Source organism: Hevea brasiliensis, chromosome 1 (assembly GCF_030052815.1).
Source record: "Hevea brasiliensis isolate MT/VB/25A 57/8 chromosome 1, ASM3005281v1, whole genome shotgun sequence".
Classification (NCBI taxonomy): Eukaryota; Viridiplantae; Streptophyta; class Magnoliopsida; order Malpighiales; family Euphorbiaceae; genus Hevea; species Hevea brasiliensis.
In genome coordinates this window covers 76184685-76202637 of record NC_079493.1, presented here as the reverse complement: position 1 = coordinate 76202637, position 17953 = coordinate 76184685, and the positions used below count along the sequence as shown (strand labels likewise).

Below are 17953 nucleotides of genomic sequence, written 5' to 3'. Positions count from 1 at the left end.
CCTTCCTCATTTACTTTCACCACGCAAGACCCACCTTTAACTAGCCTCAACTCATCAAAACTTGGATTAGAATGTAATTCATTAAAAAGCCATTATCACCAATGTTTCAAACTGTATTTAGCCATTGAACCAATAAAGGCATAGTGTTAAGGTTTAAGGTTCAACCGAGTCAAAAAGGAATTTAACTGGTATATTACCAAATAACTATTAAAAAATCAATAATATTATAATTAATATTTTATATATTTTATAAATAATTATTAAATAAATTTAATTATATTTTAAAATGTAAATATTATTAAAAAAATGATATTTAATTATTTATGATAAAAAATACATAAAAATAAAATTTTCATAATAATAAATTTATTCACATCAATAAAAAAAAATAAACGTTAATATATTAAAATTATATAACATAATAAATAGAAAAATTTTACACACTTTTTATTATATAAAAATAATTAAATAGAAAATAATTAATAACTTAAGTTATTACACTAACAAAATACATTATTGATATTATTGATTATTAAGCTGCAAGTGGGTAAAACGAAAATTTTTTATTTTTCTTTTCAATAGTTCTGGCCAGATTAATAATTGATAATTATTTTATATTAATATAACGCAATATAATTTAATTTAAGTAAAAGGAATAGGTTTGTGCACCTTTAACTGGCCTCAATTCATCAAAACTTGGATTAGAATGTAATTCATTAAAAAGCCATCATCACCAATGTTTCAAACTATGTTTAACCATTGAACCGGCGAAGGCAGAATGTTAAGGTTTAAGATTCAACTGGGTCAAAAAGGAATTTAACTATTATATTATCAAACAAATATTAAAAATTAATAATATTATAACTAATATTTTATATATTTTATAAATAATTATTAAATAAATTTAATTATATTTTAAAATGTAAATATTATTAAAAAATAATATTCAATTATTTATGTTAAAAAATACATAAATTAAAATTTTCATAATAATAAATTTATTCACATCAATAAAAAAATAAATGTTAATATATTAAAATTATATAACGTAATAAATAGAAAAATTTTACACACTTTTTATCGTATAAAAATAATTAAATAGAAAATAACTAATAACTTAAGTTATTACACTAACAAAATAAATTATTGATATTATTAATTATTAAGCTGCAAGTGGTGCAAGTGGGTAAAACGAAAAATTTTTATTTTTCTTTTCAATAGTTCTGGCTAGATTAATAATTGATAATTATTTTATATTAATATAATACAATATAATTTAATTTAAGTAAAAGGAATACGTTTGTGTATTAGTTTCGTTGATAGAAACTAATATATATATATATATATATATATATATATATATATATATATATATATATATATATTACTGTGAAAAAAAATTCCAAGTCAATTTGGAGGTCATATGACTATGGCATAGGAAAACTTCTTTAAGGTCCTAGGTTTTACTCCTTGCAGCTGCGCCATTTGTAGACTTTTCTTAATTGAGTGATCCAATCCCATTATTCGGTTCAAACCCAGTAAAGTTGATTGGTTGGCCAATTACCCGGTCGATCACTCCGGTTCGCACCAATTTTTTGAAATTGATGATTAAACTGAATTAGATAGCTTCTAATTCTCAATTAAACCGGTCCATTTGATCAATTTAGTCCGGGTTTAACAACAATGATTATCACCCATCGTCCCAAAATCAATCTTACCTAAACTAATTATATATAAGCCTGGGCTATTTTCAAAAAAGTCCTTATGGAGTTGATCAATAAAGTAATCAACAAAAACTAAATCAACCGACTTTGAATTTTCAAGTGTGCCTTTCAAGTTTTTGGACTTTGAAGCTTGATTGTTGTGGTCTTCTTCAACAACGGTGGATTCGACCATCTCCAAGAAAAGAAAGAGTGGAGCTTTGAAGGTTATATATATGGCTTTCTCCAAAATATTTTGTTTCTTAAACCTTAGCTTCGGCCATTTTACGAAAACAAAAGATATTGAAAATTTCATGTTTTAGGGTTTTGTCTAAATGTGTTCTTGCTCTTGAAAATTTTTAAATTAAAATAATAAATAATATTAAATATTTAAAATTACAGAAAATATTACTTTATTATTAAAAATAGTATTGTATTAAATCAGGATTTATTTGGACTTAAATGTAAAGTTATGTATTTATTTAGTCAAAAAGATCAAATTGAGCATTTAATGAAAAGTTAACAGATTTATTTAGACTTATTTAAAAAAAAAATTTTGAAAATTTGGAGGCTGAATTATGCTATGTATCAACAAAGAAGCACTATCGCACCATGGCAACAAACAATGAACTGCTAGGGAGTGAGGGGAAGTCCTCATTTAATTAGAATTGTATAAAGAAACTGTTTATGGTTTGAAAATAATTACAAATTAAATTTTCAATTTTGGATTTCGATTTAATATAATAAAAGTTTAACTCAAACCGAATATATATATATATATGTGTTGGAATTGATGAAATTTTCTTTAGGCCAGAGACTCATTTTTGCCTCTCAACTATTTTAAAATAGTAAATTGAGCCCCTAAATAAAATTTGGGTCAATTGAGCCCTAATTATTTTAAATGGGTATATCAACCCATAAACAATCAAAAAATTAGTAATTGAGCTCAATTTAGGTCATGTGACCACGTGACCCGGCCGTTGAGTGGTGTTAAAAAGGTATTTTCATGAGCTTTAGAATAGAATCTTTATCATTGTAAAAAGAAAGGGCTTATAAAGGATGAAGAACTTAAAGATGCAACCGTGTCTCTTGTGATGGCTCGAGGAGCATGGAAGGTATTCCAATGGAACAACCAACAAGGACACCTTTATAATTGCAGACATGCAATTCTGTTGGCTTTTAGATTCTAATCCTATGCTATTTTCCAAATAATGACCAACAAGAGGAAAAACAAATGAGTGTCTGATAGCATTAACTCACCTCTTGCTCGGTCATCAACTTCCAAAGCTATGTCAGCAAACAGCTCTTGCAACAAGTTGCATCTCTGCGATGCAGAAGCTGGAGTCCGTCGGAGCTTTTGCTCAATTTTTAGAGCATGAGCATTGAGATAAGATGAACTGCTACCTTGTTTTGCTTCTTTTCATTTTTGGGTTGCTCTACTTTTCATAAAAAAGATATAATCATGCATTTTAATTGATAAATCAAAAAGGCTAATATGTTTCCTTTTTTAATTTCATTGTTCCATGATGGATACATGACATTTTGAGAAACGTATTGATCTTGAAATGTGAGAAACGTATTGATCTTGAAATGTTTTCATGTGACGATGTTTATCCACTAGTTATTGTTGCACATCCGTAGAAACCAAAGCAATTTACAGTAGGGCTATCAAATGCTAGGGTGATTGTATTCGAGCCTTTAAATCCTGCTGGCAAGTGGAGTTCATTGCCACCATATGAAGATGGGTCATATCCTAAATTAGCAGAATTTCCTCTCATCAAAAAAATCATATGGCAACGACTTTTGCTGCAAACCATAAAGAATGTGCAATTTCCTGTAATATTTATTCAGTTAGTGAAAAAGAACTAAAAAATGAGAAAGCCAGCAAGTGGATAATAGCAGCTCTAAAATGGCATAGAAGGAATAGGCAAGGTGTATATAATTAAGTTAACAGAAGTTTGAACTCTGTTAATTTTGGGTTTATTTGGTCCATTTAAAAACTTTAAGGGCTCGATTGACCATAAACTTTGTTTAAAAGCTTAATTGACTATTTATGAATATTTAAAGGATTAAAATGGGCCTTTGCCTTTTCTTTAATGTATGAGATATGTCTCATTGAATGAAAAATCTTATTATTATGGGGAAATCATGAGATTGATTAGTAAAATCTTAAGGTGATCTATCATTCATTGATAACATTTCATATATATCATATATCTTCGATCGCAAGTATGGAGTTTTATGTATTATGTAAAATACATAATACAAGTGAATAAAATATAACTATTTTAAGGTTTTGTGTTTGTAGATGTAGGCTTTCTGTAGCCTAATCACATAAATCCTTCTATTGCTATTTTTCTTTTATCTTTTCTATTCTTCTAAATTTCAACATGATGTTAAAGCTCGAGTTGAAGTCATTGCTAGGCTTGAATAGTTTTCAATTTGAACCAAAAAATCAAATTGAATCGAGCCATTTCGGTTCAATCGATTTGATTTTTTTGTTATGTCAATACAATTCCGTTAGAGATTTTTAGTATGTTCGGTTTTCGATTTTGTTCAATTTTTTATCAGTTTAAAACCAACAAAACCAACTAAACCAAATAGCAAATGGCACAAGTAATTTTTCAACTCAGGATTGCTATTTTTATGAAGTGATGTTTGCTGTATTTATAGACTTTTATGTATTTTGGATTTATAATTTCATGGTACATTTTATGTAATATGTATTTACAATTTTATGGACTTATGGATTTATATATTATATACTTTTGAATGGATTTTTATGTATTATTGATATTTATAAATAGGTTTTTTTGTAATCAAGTTTAGGATTGTTATTAATAAATTATTGTTTATTAGATGTAAATAGATTCTTTTGTAAAATTCCAATAGTTTCGATTTAATGCAACGAAATCAAACTGAACCGTTGTTTTCCAGTTTGGTTCGGTCAACTTTTTTAAATGATTCGATATTTTGGTTTTTAGTGTTCGATTCGGCTCGAAACTGAACTGACCGAATGCTCCCCCCTAGTCCTTGCTTTTCTTTGCCTTCATCAGAGCCAATGGTTGAAGCCCTTACTCTATTCTTCTCCTTCATCAGAGGCAGAATTGAAGTCACTATTCTATTTTACTTCCTTAGAGTCAAGGGTTTGAAGTCCCTACTTTATTTCTTCCATTTTTCTCTTTTATTTATCAAGAAAAGAAACAAACCAACAAAAATAAAGAGACATAAAAAAAAAAAGAGAGAGAGAGAGAAATGAGAGGATAGATTTAAAAAAAAAATGAAAGAGCTTGATAATAAATCCATGACTTTAGCAAAAATCTCATTAAGGGGAATTGTCAGAATTAATTAGATTTTCCCTCAATGCTTGAGATATGTCTTATTAAAGAATCTTATGACTATGAAAAAAATCATGAAAACGATTAGTAAAATCTTAGGGTGATTTATTATTTATTGATAGCATTCCATATATAATATACATTTTTCATTATAAATATCGAGTTTTATGTATTACGTAAAAGTGAATAAAATGTAGCCATTTTGAAATTGTGTTCATGGATATAAGTTCCTCATAGCCAAACCAATACGTAGATTCTTCTCTTGCTATCTTTCTCCTGTCTTTTCATCCTTCTAAATTATATATATATATATATATATATAACGTTAATAATTTTATTTCATTTATTATTCTTATTTATTTTTGTTGAAGAATACATTTTAAATTAATATTTATTTTTTGATTAGAGGATCATAACATATATATGTACAAAATTTAATAATAATTAAATTATAAAAACCTAAAAAGTATTAAAAAAATAAAAGTCAATTTATTTTATAATTTAATTTGTTAATTTTAATTTAAATACTGATAAAACTAACTTTATTGATTTAATTTGACGAAATATGGTAAACCCACCCAAACAAACACATATATAGCCTAGCCTCAAAAAGGTTGCCAAGCAAAGAAAATGGGCATTTCTCTACACGTCAATATATTTTGGATAACTTGCAATATCATCAAAACATCATCAAACACTGATTGCACACACATAGAGATTCAGTTTCATAAATTATACACAAATTCCACTTCAAGTAAAAAAACAAAAAAAGTTAAGCAACATACTGCACATCTAGGTGCCCAATAATAAATAAATAAAACACAAAAGCAACAAATTTAAGGAAACAAAACGGCAGCACATGGATATTCACTATTTGCCTATAGCTATTCATATGTATTATATTGAAATCCAAAAATATAGATATTCGAAATAATCTATAAAACAAAAGCTAGAACATTTTTGAAATGAAACACAATAAAAAAATACCAAAAAATTAGCTATTTGCCTATAAGCCACAAGCATGATGGTTTCCTAAGTTAATCAAGCCCTAATTCAAAGAAAAAATTATCCACATTTTTTATCTCAGAATCCACAATTCAAAGAACAAAATAAATCCTTATATTTAAGTGTTCTCAGGCATTCAGAGGGGGGAGAGAGAGAGATAACTACATGTACAATCGAGAGAGACTCAACTGGGGATTATGACTGAGTGATTTTGATTGAGGGGCAGTCGATTGAGGCTCAGCTGTTGAAAGGCAAGGCAATCGAGAGAGAATGGAGAAGTGATTGAGGGACAGAAATGGAGAGAGAAAGGCTTATAAAGAGGGAGTGCTTCTCTACATTAGATTGGAAAAAGGGTGTTGTGGTTTCAGGTATTAAAATGAAGAAGCTTGAAATGCTTCATTTAAAGATCCATAGTTTAATCCGTTGTTATTTACCAATGGAATAATTACAGCCAAGTAAATCACAAATATAACAAATTAATAACGAAACATTTCGTCTCTAGAGTTTTAATATAATTTTATGAAAATATAAATAAATATTAGAAATAATTCATGTTATAATTGTAAACATGAACATTCCAACATTGTATTTTCCTTCGACTTTGTAAATTAAATAACCAGTACATTGTGTATCTCTAAAATCCTCTCTCTCTCTCTCTTCCACAAATGCAGTGCATATTGATTATAATCCATCACATCACATCAGGGCATCAATTTGTGTCACACGGCAAGAACTAAACTAGGGGCTACAAAAAAGCATTAGCTCATTTTACACAAGTGCAAAATTTGTGTCTTAATGGTTTCCAGTGGATGATGTCTGACCATTATCACTCAGAAGCCTTTGACAGTATTTAATCATGAATTCTTCATGCCAAAAAAAATTCAAGCAATAGGAATTTTCGGTTCACCTAAATTAACAAAGGCCTCCGCACGTGCCATACGTTCCATTGCTACATTCCATGAGATGAGGTGATTCATAAATGTATTCACATACTTCTCTCTGTCATTCTGGGTGGAAGATGTGCCATAATCATCAAGAAAATATCCCATGGTAGGTAAAACAAGATAAGGCAATGATTGTTACATACCTTGTAATCCAGATAATAAGCATGCTGCAAAATATTAGAGAAGGATAATCAACTTATAAGCATTATGAGGCCAAATGTGCTGTAGTTTGTATGTTTGTGAGCTTGTGCATGCCTGTGGTTTTTGCGTGTGAGAGAGACCGAGAGTATAAATTTACCTCCCACATATCTAAACAGATGATGGGCTGCAAGAAAAAGAGATTATCAATGTAATTGTTAATATGAAAATCAAGCATATAGGGTTGTAGAATTGACGTACGATATCATCCCATACAAGTGGAGTGATGGCATTTGATGTTTTAATGATTGCAAGTTGTCTTTCTTCTCTCTTCACTTCAAACAAATAAACAAAATTACTTACTAGTTGATAGGAGAATAATAACAGAAAAACTACAGCTCTTGAAAAGAAAAAGAACAAGTTATTGCTTAATTTAAGAATATGCAGATAAAGTCAAATGCATGTTTAAATGATATATGTGCAATGAGCTTGCGTACACCCATTGGGATGGCTAGTAGTGAAAGTATGGATCTTAATCCAATTCAGATGCATAATGTAAAGGTCCAATGGAACCTCTACAAATACCTCCCTCTCCATCCTAACCCTATTTCTAGCTAATCCCATTGAAAACAACTTTTGTGAATAGGAAGTGTAAGGAAGATCTCATCCTTTATTTCTTATCACTAATCATTGTTCTTTTGTTTGGTTTCTCGGTAATCTAATAGAACGAGTTCAAACACAAAGATTGCATCAAACCCACCCACAGAGAATTAAAGAATAAAAAATTTTAACAAGGTTTGACGTAAGCATACACCACCAATAAATCCACCATTAAAGGAAAAATAATTACAACCACTAATTATTTTTCTAACCCTCAAACACTCACAAATCATTTACTCAAATCTCTTAAAAAACAAAACTACTCATGGTGTACTCAACTCAAATTTTGTGGCATTCTCCTTGCAACTCTAATGCAGAATAGGAAAATGATATCTCTAATACAATTTAGGAATTTAATTCTATGTCAAATTAGGAAATTTAAGAGTTTTATTCTTTAGTAATTTTATTCTTATTAGGTCTATTATTTAGAAATTTTATTATTTCTTAGTTTATTTTGGTTTAATTTAGTATTCCTAATTAGGATTGAATTAGGGTTCTAAAATCTTAATGTGATTGGGATTTCTAATTCTATAAATAAGATCTAGGATTTCTATTGTTATTGGATAAGCTTTGTTATGACAATTTCTATGAGATCAATAATATCTTTAGAATTAGTTCTCTCTCTCTCTCTCTCTCTTTAATATATATCAAGGATTGGTCCTTGATTTCTTATTCTTCTTGGTTCTTTCCCTTTGTTCTACATAAATTTTGATATCAGAGCTCAAATTCAATCCAAATTTTCATAAGCTTTCGTAAATTTTCAGTCCTTTCATTCTGCCCTCAAAATTTCCCTCTACTCTTTATCCAAAATTTTCTACCATATTAAAAAAAGCACCAAACAGAAAATAGAAAGCTTTGAGAAACAACGCAACCCAGCAGCGTACTTTGACCCCTCATACACCACAATCCGGCCATCAAACCCAAGTAACACCACCACCAATCCATTGGCGACATCCAGGTGACCTTTTCGACACCTTTCCGATCACTTGCAACTTCCCCCAAAACAAGACCTGACCGGGTCCAATCTTGATCCGAATCTAAACCTGCAAATTTTTTAGATTTCTCTGGAATTTGACCCTCCCTAGCCCTTCTCCAATCACCGATCTGCCCATCTCTGCTGTTGGAATTGCTATTCGACTTTCTAGCCACAAAAATCTGTTGGGTCAAGTCAAGGAATTTGTTTTTTTTTTCTTTTTTTATGAAAATGACTCCTAAATTGCTGAAATTTCAGTTTTCTTCAATGAGGTTGCAACACCCCACCCTTGTGGGATAAAGTTTTAAAGTAGGAGGTGAGGAGAAAGAAAGAAAAGTCAAAGAAGTGGCTTTCGATAGGCAAAAGGTTAACTTCGGCAGCCGAAGTTGACTTTTGACGGCTGAAGGTAAATGTTGGCAGCCGAAAGTCCTCTTGATTAGTGAGGTATAAATAGTACCTCTAGTCGAGAAAGGGAATGAAAATTGATAAGTTTCTCTTCTTCATCCTATAATTAAGCATTCTAATTGGGAAGATATCCCAATAATTATGTTAACTAATTAAGAAAGAATATTATGCACAAAATTATGGGATTGACTTTCTATAATACTCCCCCTCAAGTTGACACATAAATATTAATCATGCCCAACTTATTACAAATGTAATCAACCCGAGTCCTATTCAAAGCTTTTGTGAAGATATCTCCTAATTGCTCTCCGGTTTTGACATGCTCTGTTGAGATAATCATATGTTGAATCTTTTCTCGAAAGAAATGACAATCAATTTTAATATGCTTAGTGCGCTCATGAAACACTGGATTTGAGGCGATATGAAAGCGACTTGATTGTCACACCATAGTTTGGCAGGAGATGAGGTCTCAAGACCCACTTCTTCCAATAACTGACGTGTGCACATAACTTCACACACAGCTTGGGCTATAGCTCGATATTCTGATTCAGCACTCGAACGAGAAACTACAGTCTATTTCTTTCTTCTCCAAGGTACTAAGTTTCCTCCAACAAAGATAAAATATCTTGTAATGGATCTTCTCTCAATCTTTGAACCTGCCCAATCTGCATCTGAAAAGCACTCAATATTTAAGTGCCCATGATTGCTATATAAGAGACCACAACCTGGAGCACCCTTCAAGTAATATAAAATTTGCCCCAAAACTTTTCAATGGGTAACAGTAAGAGGGGACATAAATTGACTTACGATACTAACTGAATATGCAATATCTGGACGATTTACTGTGAGATAATTAAGTTTGCCAACCAATCTCCTATACATCTCAGGGTCCTCAAATAGTTCACCATCTCCTATTGTGAGCTGATGATTAAGAGTCATTGGTACACTGCATGGTTTGGCACCTAATTTACCTGTTTCCGCCAATAAATCAAGGACATACTTCCTCTAAGATAAGAAGATGCCTTTCTTACACATTGAAACTTCAATGCTTAAAAAATATTTCAATAAACTCAAATCTTTTGTTTGGAACTGAGTCTAAAGGAATGACTTGAGTGAAGAAATGCCTACAGAGTATTTCCAGTAATGACAATATCATCAATATATACTATAAGTAAGATTAGTCCAGCTTTAGAATGTCTATAAAACATCGAAAGATCAAACTTGCTCTTCTGCATACCAAACTGATGAACTACCTCACTGAACCTGCCAAACCAAGCTCAATGACTCTGTTTCAAACCATAAAGGGATTTTCAAAGCCTACAAACTTTGCCTAACTCCCCCTAAGCAACAAAACCTGGTGGTTGCTCCATCTAAACTTGCTCCTGGAGATCACCATGAAGGAAAGCATTTTTTATATCTAACCGATGTAAAGGCCAATTATATCTAGCTGCCAAGGAAACAAATAAGTGAACAGAAGCTAATTTAGCAACAGGAGAGAAAGTGCCAGAGTAGTCAGTCCCATAAGTATGAGTATATCCTTTAGCTATAAGGTGAGCCTTGAGACGAGCCACAGCACTATCGGGATTCATTTTCACTGTAAAAACCCATTTACATCCAATAGCTTTCTTATTTGGAGGCAGATGCATCAATTTCCAAATACTATTAGTATCTAAAGCCACTATTTCCTCTTCCATTGCAGTATGCCAGCCAGAATGGGACAATGCCTCAGCAACAGTTTTAGGAATAGAAATAGTGTCTAGAGAACTAACAAAACAACTAGAGGAAGGAGACAGGTGATCATAACATACAAAGGAAGAGATAGGATAAGTACATTGACGTTTACCTTTGCGAAGAGCAATGGAAAGATCTAAGACAGACTAAGGAGCAGTGGATGAAATTGGATCTTCTGACAAAGAAGTTGGATGATACAGGATCTTCTGACGAAGAAGCTGGTAGAGGATCTGAGTCAAAAGTCTCCCATCTCCTGGAATAAATATGAACAATAGGCAGGTGATGAGGTCGAGCAGGTGCTGGTGCAGGAGGATTCTGAGGACTTGGTTGAGGACTTGACACTGGATAGACAAAATAGACTAAGAGATCATCTTCCTCCCCCTGACTCTCATAACCAGGGGAGGGAGGAAAGAATGGAGTAGATTAAAAAAATGTAACATCAGAAGACACAATATAACGATTAAAGGTTGGAGAAAAATATTTGTACCATTTTTGAAGTCGATAATAGCCAAGGAAGAGACACCTAAGAGACTTGAGATCCAGTTTAGTAACCTGTAGACGAACATCTCCCACAAAACAAGTATTACCAAAGATACGAGGTTCAATAGGAAATAAAGATTTAGAAGGAAACAAAATGATATAAGGAATGTCACAGTTAAGCACAGATGATGGCATACAATTAATCACGAAACAAGCTATAAAAACTGCATCAGCCCAAAATTGTTTAAGGACCTTCATTTGAAAAAGGAGTACCCGTGCTACCTCAAGAAGATGTCTATTTTTCCTTTCAGCAACCCCATTCTGGAATAGAGTATCAACACAAGATGTTTGATGAAGAATGCCCTTTTTTGACATATAGGATTGAAAATTGCTAGAAAGATATTTCGTAGCATTATCACTTCTCAATATACGCATAGAAGTATTAAATTGAGTTTGAATCTCAGCACAAAAGGCACAAAAAATAGAAAACAATTATGAACGATTCTTCATTAAAAATAACTAAGTAACACAGGAATAATCATCAACAAATATAACAAGATACTTGAAACTAGTTTTAGAAGTAATAGAACAAGGACCCCAACTATCAGAATAAACTAACTCAAAAGGGGACGAAGCCTGTTTATTGACTCTTGGTGTAGAAGGTAAACGATGGTGCTTAGTAAACTGACATGACTCACACTCTAAGACTGACAAAGACTAAAATTGAGGACATAACTTCTTCAAGGCAGCCAGGGAGGGATGAAAACGACAAGAAATTTCGAGAGGAGTTAAGATGCTGGAGCAAGTAAGAGATCGCGGTACATATTTATTCATAATGCAGAGACCACCAGTACATAGCCTGTTTTAGAAGTAAGATCCTGAAACAAACAATAATTAGGAAAAAGGAAACTGAACAATTTAAGGCACGAGTAAGTTTACTAACTGAAAGCAAATTAAATGAAAATGTAAGTAGACATAAAACAGATGATAAAGAAATAGATGATGTTGGGTTTGCAGTACCAGAACCCATGACACAAGAAGTAAAAGAATCAGCTAAAGTAACTGTAGAGGAGGTAAGATTAGACTGAAAAGAAGATAGAAGACTACAATTACCTATCATATGATCTGTAGCACCAGAATCAATGACCCATTTGGATGAGGAAGATACAAGGCATGTAGTGGATTTACCAGACTCAGCAATAGCAGTGACAGGAGAATTGGAAGCCTTTAGAGATGCCTGATATTGAGAAAATTGTACATATTCCTCTGCAGATATTAAGATAGTTTTCTCAGATGAGGGTGCAACTGTAGACTCATCTATTGCCATGTTTGCCATCTGAGACCACTGATTCTTCCTCTGAAGCTTTAGACAATTGTATTTTGTATGACCAGGCTCATGACAATAATAACAAATAACTCCTTTTGAGTCCAGATTAGAATTGGTTTCCCCATTACGCTGATTACTTCTATTGCTTGAATTTCCTCTTCTATTTCTCTGTTGTCCATTCGTATTTTGACTAACAAGAGCACCAGTAGTAGTTTGTGGAAGTTGGGTACTTGCTGTAAGAAGGACATGTGTGAATGTATCATGCAGAAAGGAAATTTCAGAGCGAGATAGGATTTGAGATTTAGCAGTCTCATATTCTAAAGGAAGACCTGCAAAAAAACTCATAACAGCCATCTGCTTTTATTGAGCCTATTGGACTTTCACATTAGGGTTAAAAGGCAACAAGACATTAAGTTCTTCATATACCCTCTTAAATTCCATAAAATAAGCCGTGAGAGACTTATCCTGCTTCGCACCACGATAGAATGCTTTGCACACATCATAAATACGAGAAATATTTCCTTTACTAGAATACAGAAAATCTAAGTAATCCATCAATTCCTTAACAAATTCACAGTGATTAATTAAACTAATTACCTCACTATGAATCGAATTCCGAATTTGCAAAAACAACCGAGCATCTTCCCTAAGCCAAGCTTGCCTTGTATCATCAGTGGGTGAATCATTAGTCAGATGATCATCCTAGTCAATACTTCATAAATAGGCTCTAACGATCTTACTCCACTCCAGGTAATTTGAATCATTAAGTTTGTGTTCCGTGATTTTAGTCATCATTGGAATTACAATAAAAATAATAGCCTTATTGTCCGCCATTAGATGAAATTAACAAAATTCTAACACAGATTAATAACCAACTCTGTCCCAATCTTCAAACAAACTCAATAAAACTTAAAAACAAAAGAATTCCGTAAAACAAAACCTGAAATTGCTTAATAGTAAACTGCCCGAAGGAGAGAAATATTTGAGATCCAAAAAAAATACCTCAAACCAAACAATGAACCACGGAACTAGAATCACCAAGTCGAGGCGACCCTAGGACAAGAAGCGCGACTGTCAGATGTCGCCAGAGGACGGCACACAGACGTTCACACGTCGGCGCATGGAATAGGGATCATAACTTAAGAATGGCATGTGAAGGCGACGTGCTTCAAGTCCGGTCACCGGACTTCCAAGGGTGGCCGATCGACACCTGGGCCTTCTCCTGAGATGGGTGGTGAGACACTATGATAACTCTATTTGGTTCTCCTAGGAGACAGCAATCGTCGGAAGAAAAGAACCAGAGAAAAAAAAATTTTAGAAAAAAAAAATTTCAGGCTAGGAAACCAAGCTCTGATACCATGAAAAGAATATTTTCTATATATCTTCTTTGAACGAGATACAAGGTATTTAAATACAAAGAATCCTATAATTAAGTATTCTAATTGGGAAGATATTCCAATAATTATGCTTACTAATTAAGAAAGAACATTATGTACATAATTATAAGATTTACTTTTTATAACAGAGGATGCTAAACATGGTGGCTGATGTGGAAAAAAATTATTTTTTAATATATTATTACTGACGTGGCATAAACTTTTATGTTCTTGTTGAAGTAGTGGCTGACATAGCAAAATATTATTATTTTATATGTTGTTGACATGGCATAACTTTACTAATTAAAAAATTTAAAACTTTTCGACTTTTGTCAATTATAGTCAATTCTATAAATTTATTTCATTTATAGCCAGTTGACTAATTTTTATATATTTGGGTCAATTAATACTTTATTGCTTAATACAATTATCAAAAATAAATATTTATATTATTTAGTATGATAAAAAAGATAATATTCCTCGATCCCTCTCTCTTTTTTTTTTGTGGTATTTATTGAACTTATTTATTAAAATAGATAAATTTTTATTTATTTAAAATTAAAAATATTCCTTAACCCATCTCTCCCTCTCCCTCTCCCTCTCCCTCTTTCTCTCCTTCTACCCATTATCTAATTATATGTATATATACACCCTCCACCTACCTCTCTCTAAATAAGATCTCTCTCTCTCTCTCTCTCTCTCTCTCTCTCTCTCTAAAAAAATATCCTTATACCTCTCTCTCTCTCTCTCTCTCTCTCTCCTCCCACCTACTGTCGTCAAATAATATATAGACATTGAACCATATGTTTATTATTATTATTATTATGAAAAGTCAATCACTATATTATTTCTCTGTATATTCTGTATTCTGTATTTCTATTTAGGATTTCTTCTTAATTAGTAGAACACAATTATTTGAATCAATTCTGTATTCCTATTTAGGATTTCTTCCTAATTAGTAGAACACAATTATTAGAATCAATTGTATATATATACCCATGTACAGATTAATTGAAACTAAGGATAATAATCTCTTTCTACATGGTATCAAAGCAGGTCATCTATCTAGGGTGACTATTTGTTCTAATCACCCAGCTCAGGAGAGACCTTAGCAGCCGGCCTGCCGTTTCGACTCTGATCAACATCGCCGGTGTCGCCTCAACCCCCTCATTCAACCACTGTGTGCTGTTGCCTAATCCAGTACACCATTAAAGGACTTCTGAGGTTTGGCTCTTATATCCTATTTCGGTATTTGCTTGATTTGTGATTTTGAGTTATTTTGCTGCTGTAAGCACTTTGGATTAGCATTTCGGTTAGTTTTCTTTGTCTCAACAAATGGCAAACAATAAGAATGTTGTTTCTGATGTGATTCCGGTGATGACTAAGATCACAAAATACAAACTTAATGGTTTGAATTACCTGGAGTGGAGTAAGACTGTTAGGGTCTATTTGCGTAGCATTGATAAGGATGATCACCTTCCTAAAAATCCACCTATTGATGATATACGACAAACTTGGCTAAGGGAGGATGCTCGGTTATTTTTGAAGCTTCGGAACTCGATTCACAGTGAAGTAATTAGTTTAATTAATCACTGTGAATTTATCAAGGAATTAATGGATTACTTAGATTTTCTGTATTCTGGTAAAGGGAATATCTCCTGTATTTATGATGTTTGTAAGGCATTCTACCGTGCTGAGAAAGAGGATAAGTCTCTCAAGGCTTATTTTATGGATTTTAAACGGGTATATGAGGAACTTACTGTATTGTTGCTTTTTAGTCCTGATATGAAAGTTCAGCATGCCCAATGGGAGTAACTGCCTGTTATGAGTTTTCTTGCAGACCTTCCTTCAAAGTATGAGACTACTAAATCTCATATTCTCTCCAGTTCTGAGATTTCCTCTTTGCATGAAACGTTCACAAGGGTCTTTCGTACAGAGAATACCCAATCTTCACAGCCTGCTAGTAGTGCTCTTATTAGCCGTAATCCAAATGGACAACAATAGAAGAGGAAGTAGAGGAGGAATTATAGGCAACAGAAGTAATCAGCGTTATGGGGAGGCTAGTTCTAATCAGGACTCAAGATGAGTCATTTATTATTATTGCCATGAGTCTGGTCATACAAAATATAATTGTCCGCAACTTCAGAGGAAAGAGTCTGGTAATACAAAATATAATTGTCCGTAACTTCAGAGGAAAAATCAGCAATCACAGATGGCAAATATGGCAGTGGAAGATTCTACAGTATCTTCCTCTGAGAAAACTGTTTTGATATCTGCAGAGGATTTTACACAGTTTTTCCAGTATCAGACATCTCTAAAGCCTACCAGTTCCCTCACATCGCGATCTGAGTCGAGTAAATCCACTACATGCCTTGTGTCTTCCTCATCCAAATGGGTTATTGATTCTGGTGCGACAGATCACATGACAGGTAATTCTAGTCTTCTATTTGCTTTTCAGTCTAATCTCACTTCCTCTACTGTTACTTTAGCTGATGGTTCTACTTCTTGTGTCATGAGTTCTGGAACTGCGAATCCGACTTCATCAATTTCTTTGTCATCTGTTTTGTGTCTACCAAAATTCTCTTTTAATCTACTTTCTGTTAGTAAACTTACTCATACCTTAAATTGTTTAGTTTCCTTTTTTCCTGATCAATATTTGTTTCAGGATCTTACGACGAAGCAAATTATTGGTAGAGGACGTGAGTCAGGTGGTCTCTACATTCTGGAAAATCATGTACCGCGATCGCTTGTTTGCTCCAGTACCTTAACACCTCTTGAAGCTCATTATAGATTGGGTCATCCTTCTTCGTCTACCATGAAGAAGCTGTGTCCTCAGTTTCAGTCTTTATCAATACTAAAATGTGAGTCATGTCAGTTTGCAAAACATCATCGTTTGCCTTCTGTGTCTAGAGTCAATAAACAGGCTTCATCCCCTTTTGAGTTAGTTTATTCTGATGTTTGGGGTCCTTGTTCTGTTACTTCTTAAACTGGATTTCGTTATTTTGTTATTTTTGTTGATGATTACTCTCGTGTTACCTACTTATATTTAATGAAGAATCGTTCTAAATTGTTTTCTATCTTTTGTGCCTTTTTTAATGAAATCAAAACTCAATTTAATATTTCTGTGCGCATATTAAGAAGTGACAATGCCAAAGAATACTTTTCAACACAATTTCAGTCTTATATGACACAAAATTGCATTTTTCATCAGTCTTCATGGATACCCCATCCCAAAATGGTGTGGCCGAAAGAAAAATGGGCATCTTCTTGAGGTAACTCTTGCTCTTCTTTTTCAGATGACTTTTGGGCAGATGCAGTTTCTACGGAATGTTTTTTTATCAATCGTATGCCGTCTTCTGTCCTTAATGGGGATATTCCTTATACTGCTTTGTTTCCTACAAAATCTTTGTTCCCTGTTGAATCCTTTATTTTTTGTTATACCTGTTTTGTGCGTGATGTTCGTCCACAGGTTACTAAATTGGATCCAAAGTCTCTCAAATGTGTCTTTCTTGGGTACTCCTGGCTCCAAAAAGGGTACCGCTGTTTCTCTCCTACTCTTAATCATTATCTTGTTTCTGCAAATGTCACATTTTTTTAGTCCACTCCATTTTTCCTCAATCATCTGTGTATGAGAGTCAGGGGGAGGAGGATGATCTCTTAATATATATTGTCCAACCAATGTCTAGTCCTCTCCCACAGCCTGTTCCTTCTATCTCTAGACCTACTCGACCTCTTGTTGTTCATGTTTATTCCAGGAGATTGGAGATTCCTGACTCAGATCCTCCATCAGCTACTTCGTTGAGAGATCCTGTACCTCATACTGATCATGATTCTGATCTAGACTTACCCATTGCTCTTCGTAAAGGTAAACATTCA

At 32.8% G+C, this 17953-nt stretch overlaps 1 protein-coding gene across 3 annotated transcripts in view; it reads right to left on the bottom strand.

The window, feature by feature from the left end:
• Positions 1-6512: 6512 nt before the first annotated feature.
• The window catches only part of LOC110665778 (superoxide dismutase [Fe] 3, chloroplastic), a 36439-nt gene continuing 24998 nt past the window's right edge, over positions 6513-17953 (bottom strand). Inside the window, exons 5-8 of one of the 3 annotated variants that reach the window (XM_021826024.2) lie at positions 7387-7460; positions 7243-7312; positions 7131-7154; positions 6513-7050 (exon numbers count right to left, since the gene is read on the bottom strand). In XM_021826024.2, coding sequence (XP_021681716.2) covers positions 7046-7050; positions 7131-7154; positions 7243-7312; positions 7387-7460 — 173 coding nt within the window. In that variant the 3' untranslated portion in view covers positions 6513-7045. The remainder of the gene's footprint in view (positions 7051-7130; positions 7155-7242; positions 7313-7386; positions 7461-17953) is intronic. The other 2 variants (XM_021826022.2, XM_058145731.1) reach the window with 2 other exon arrangements.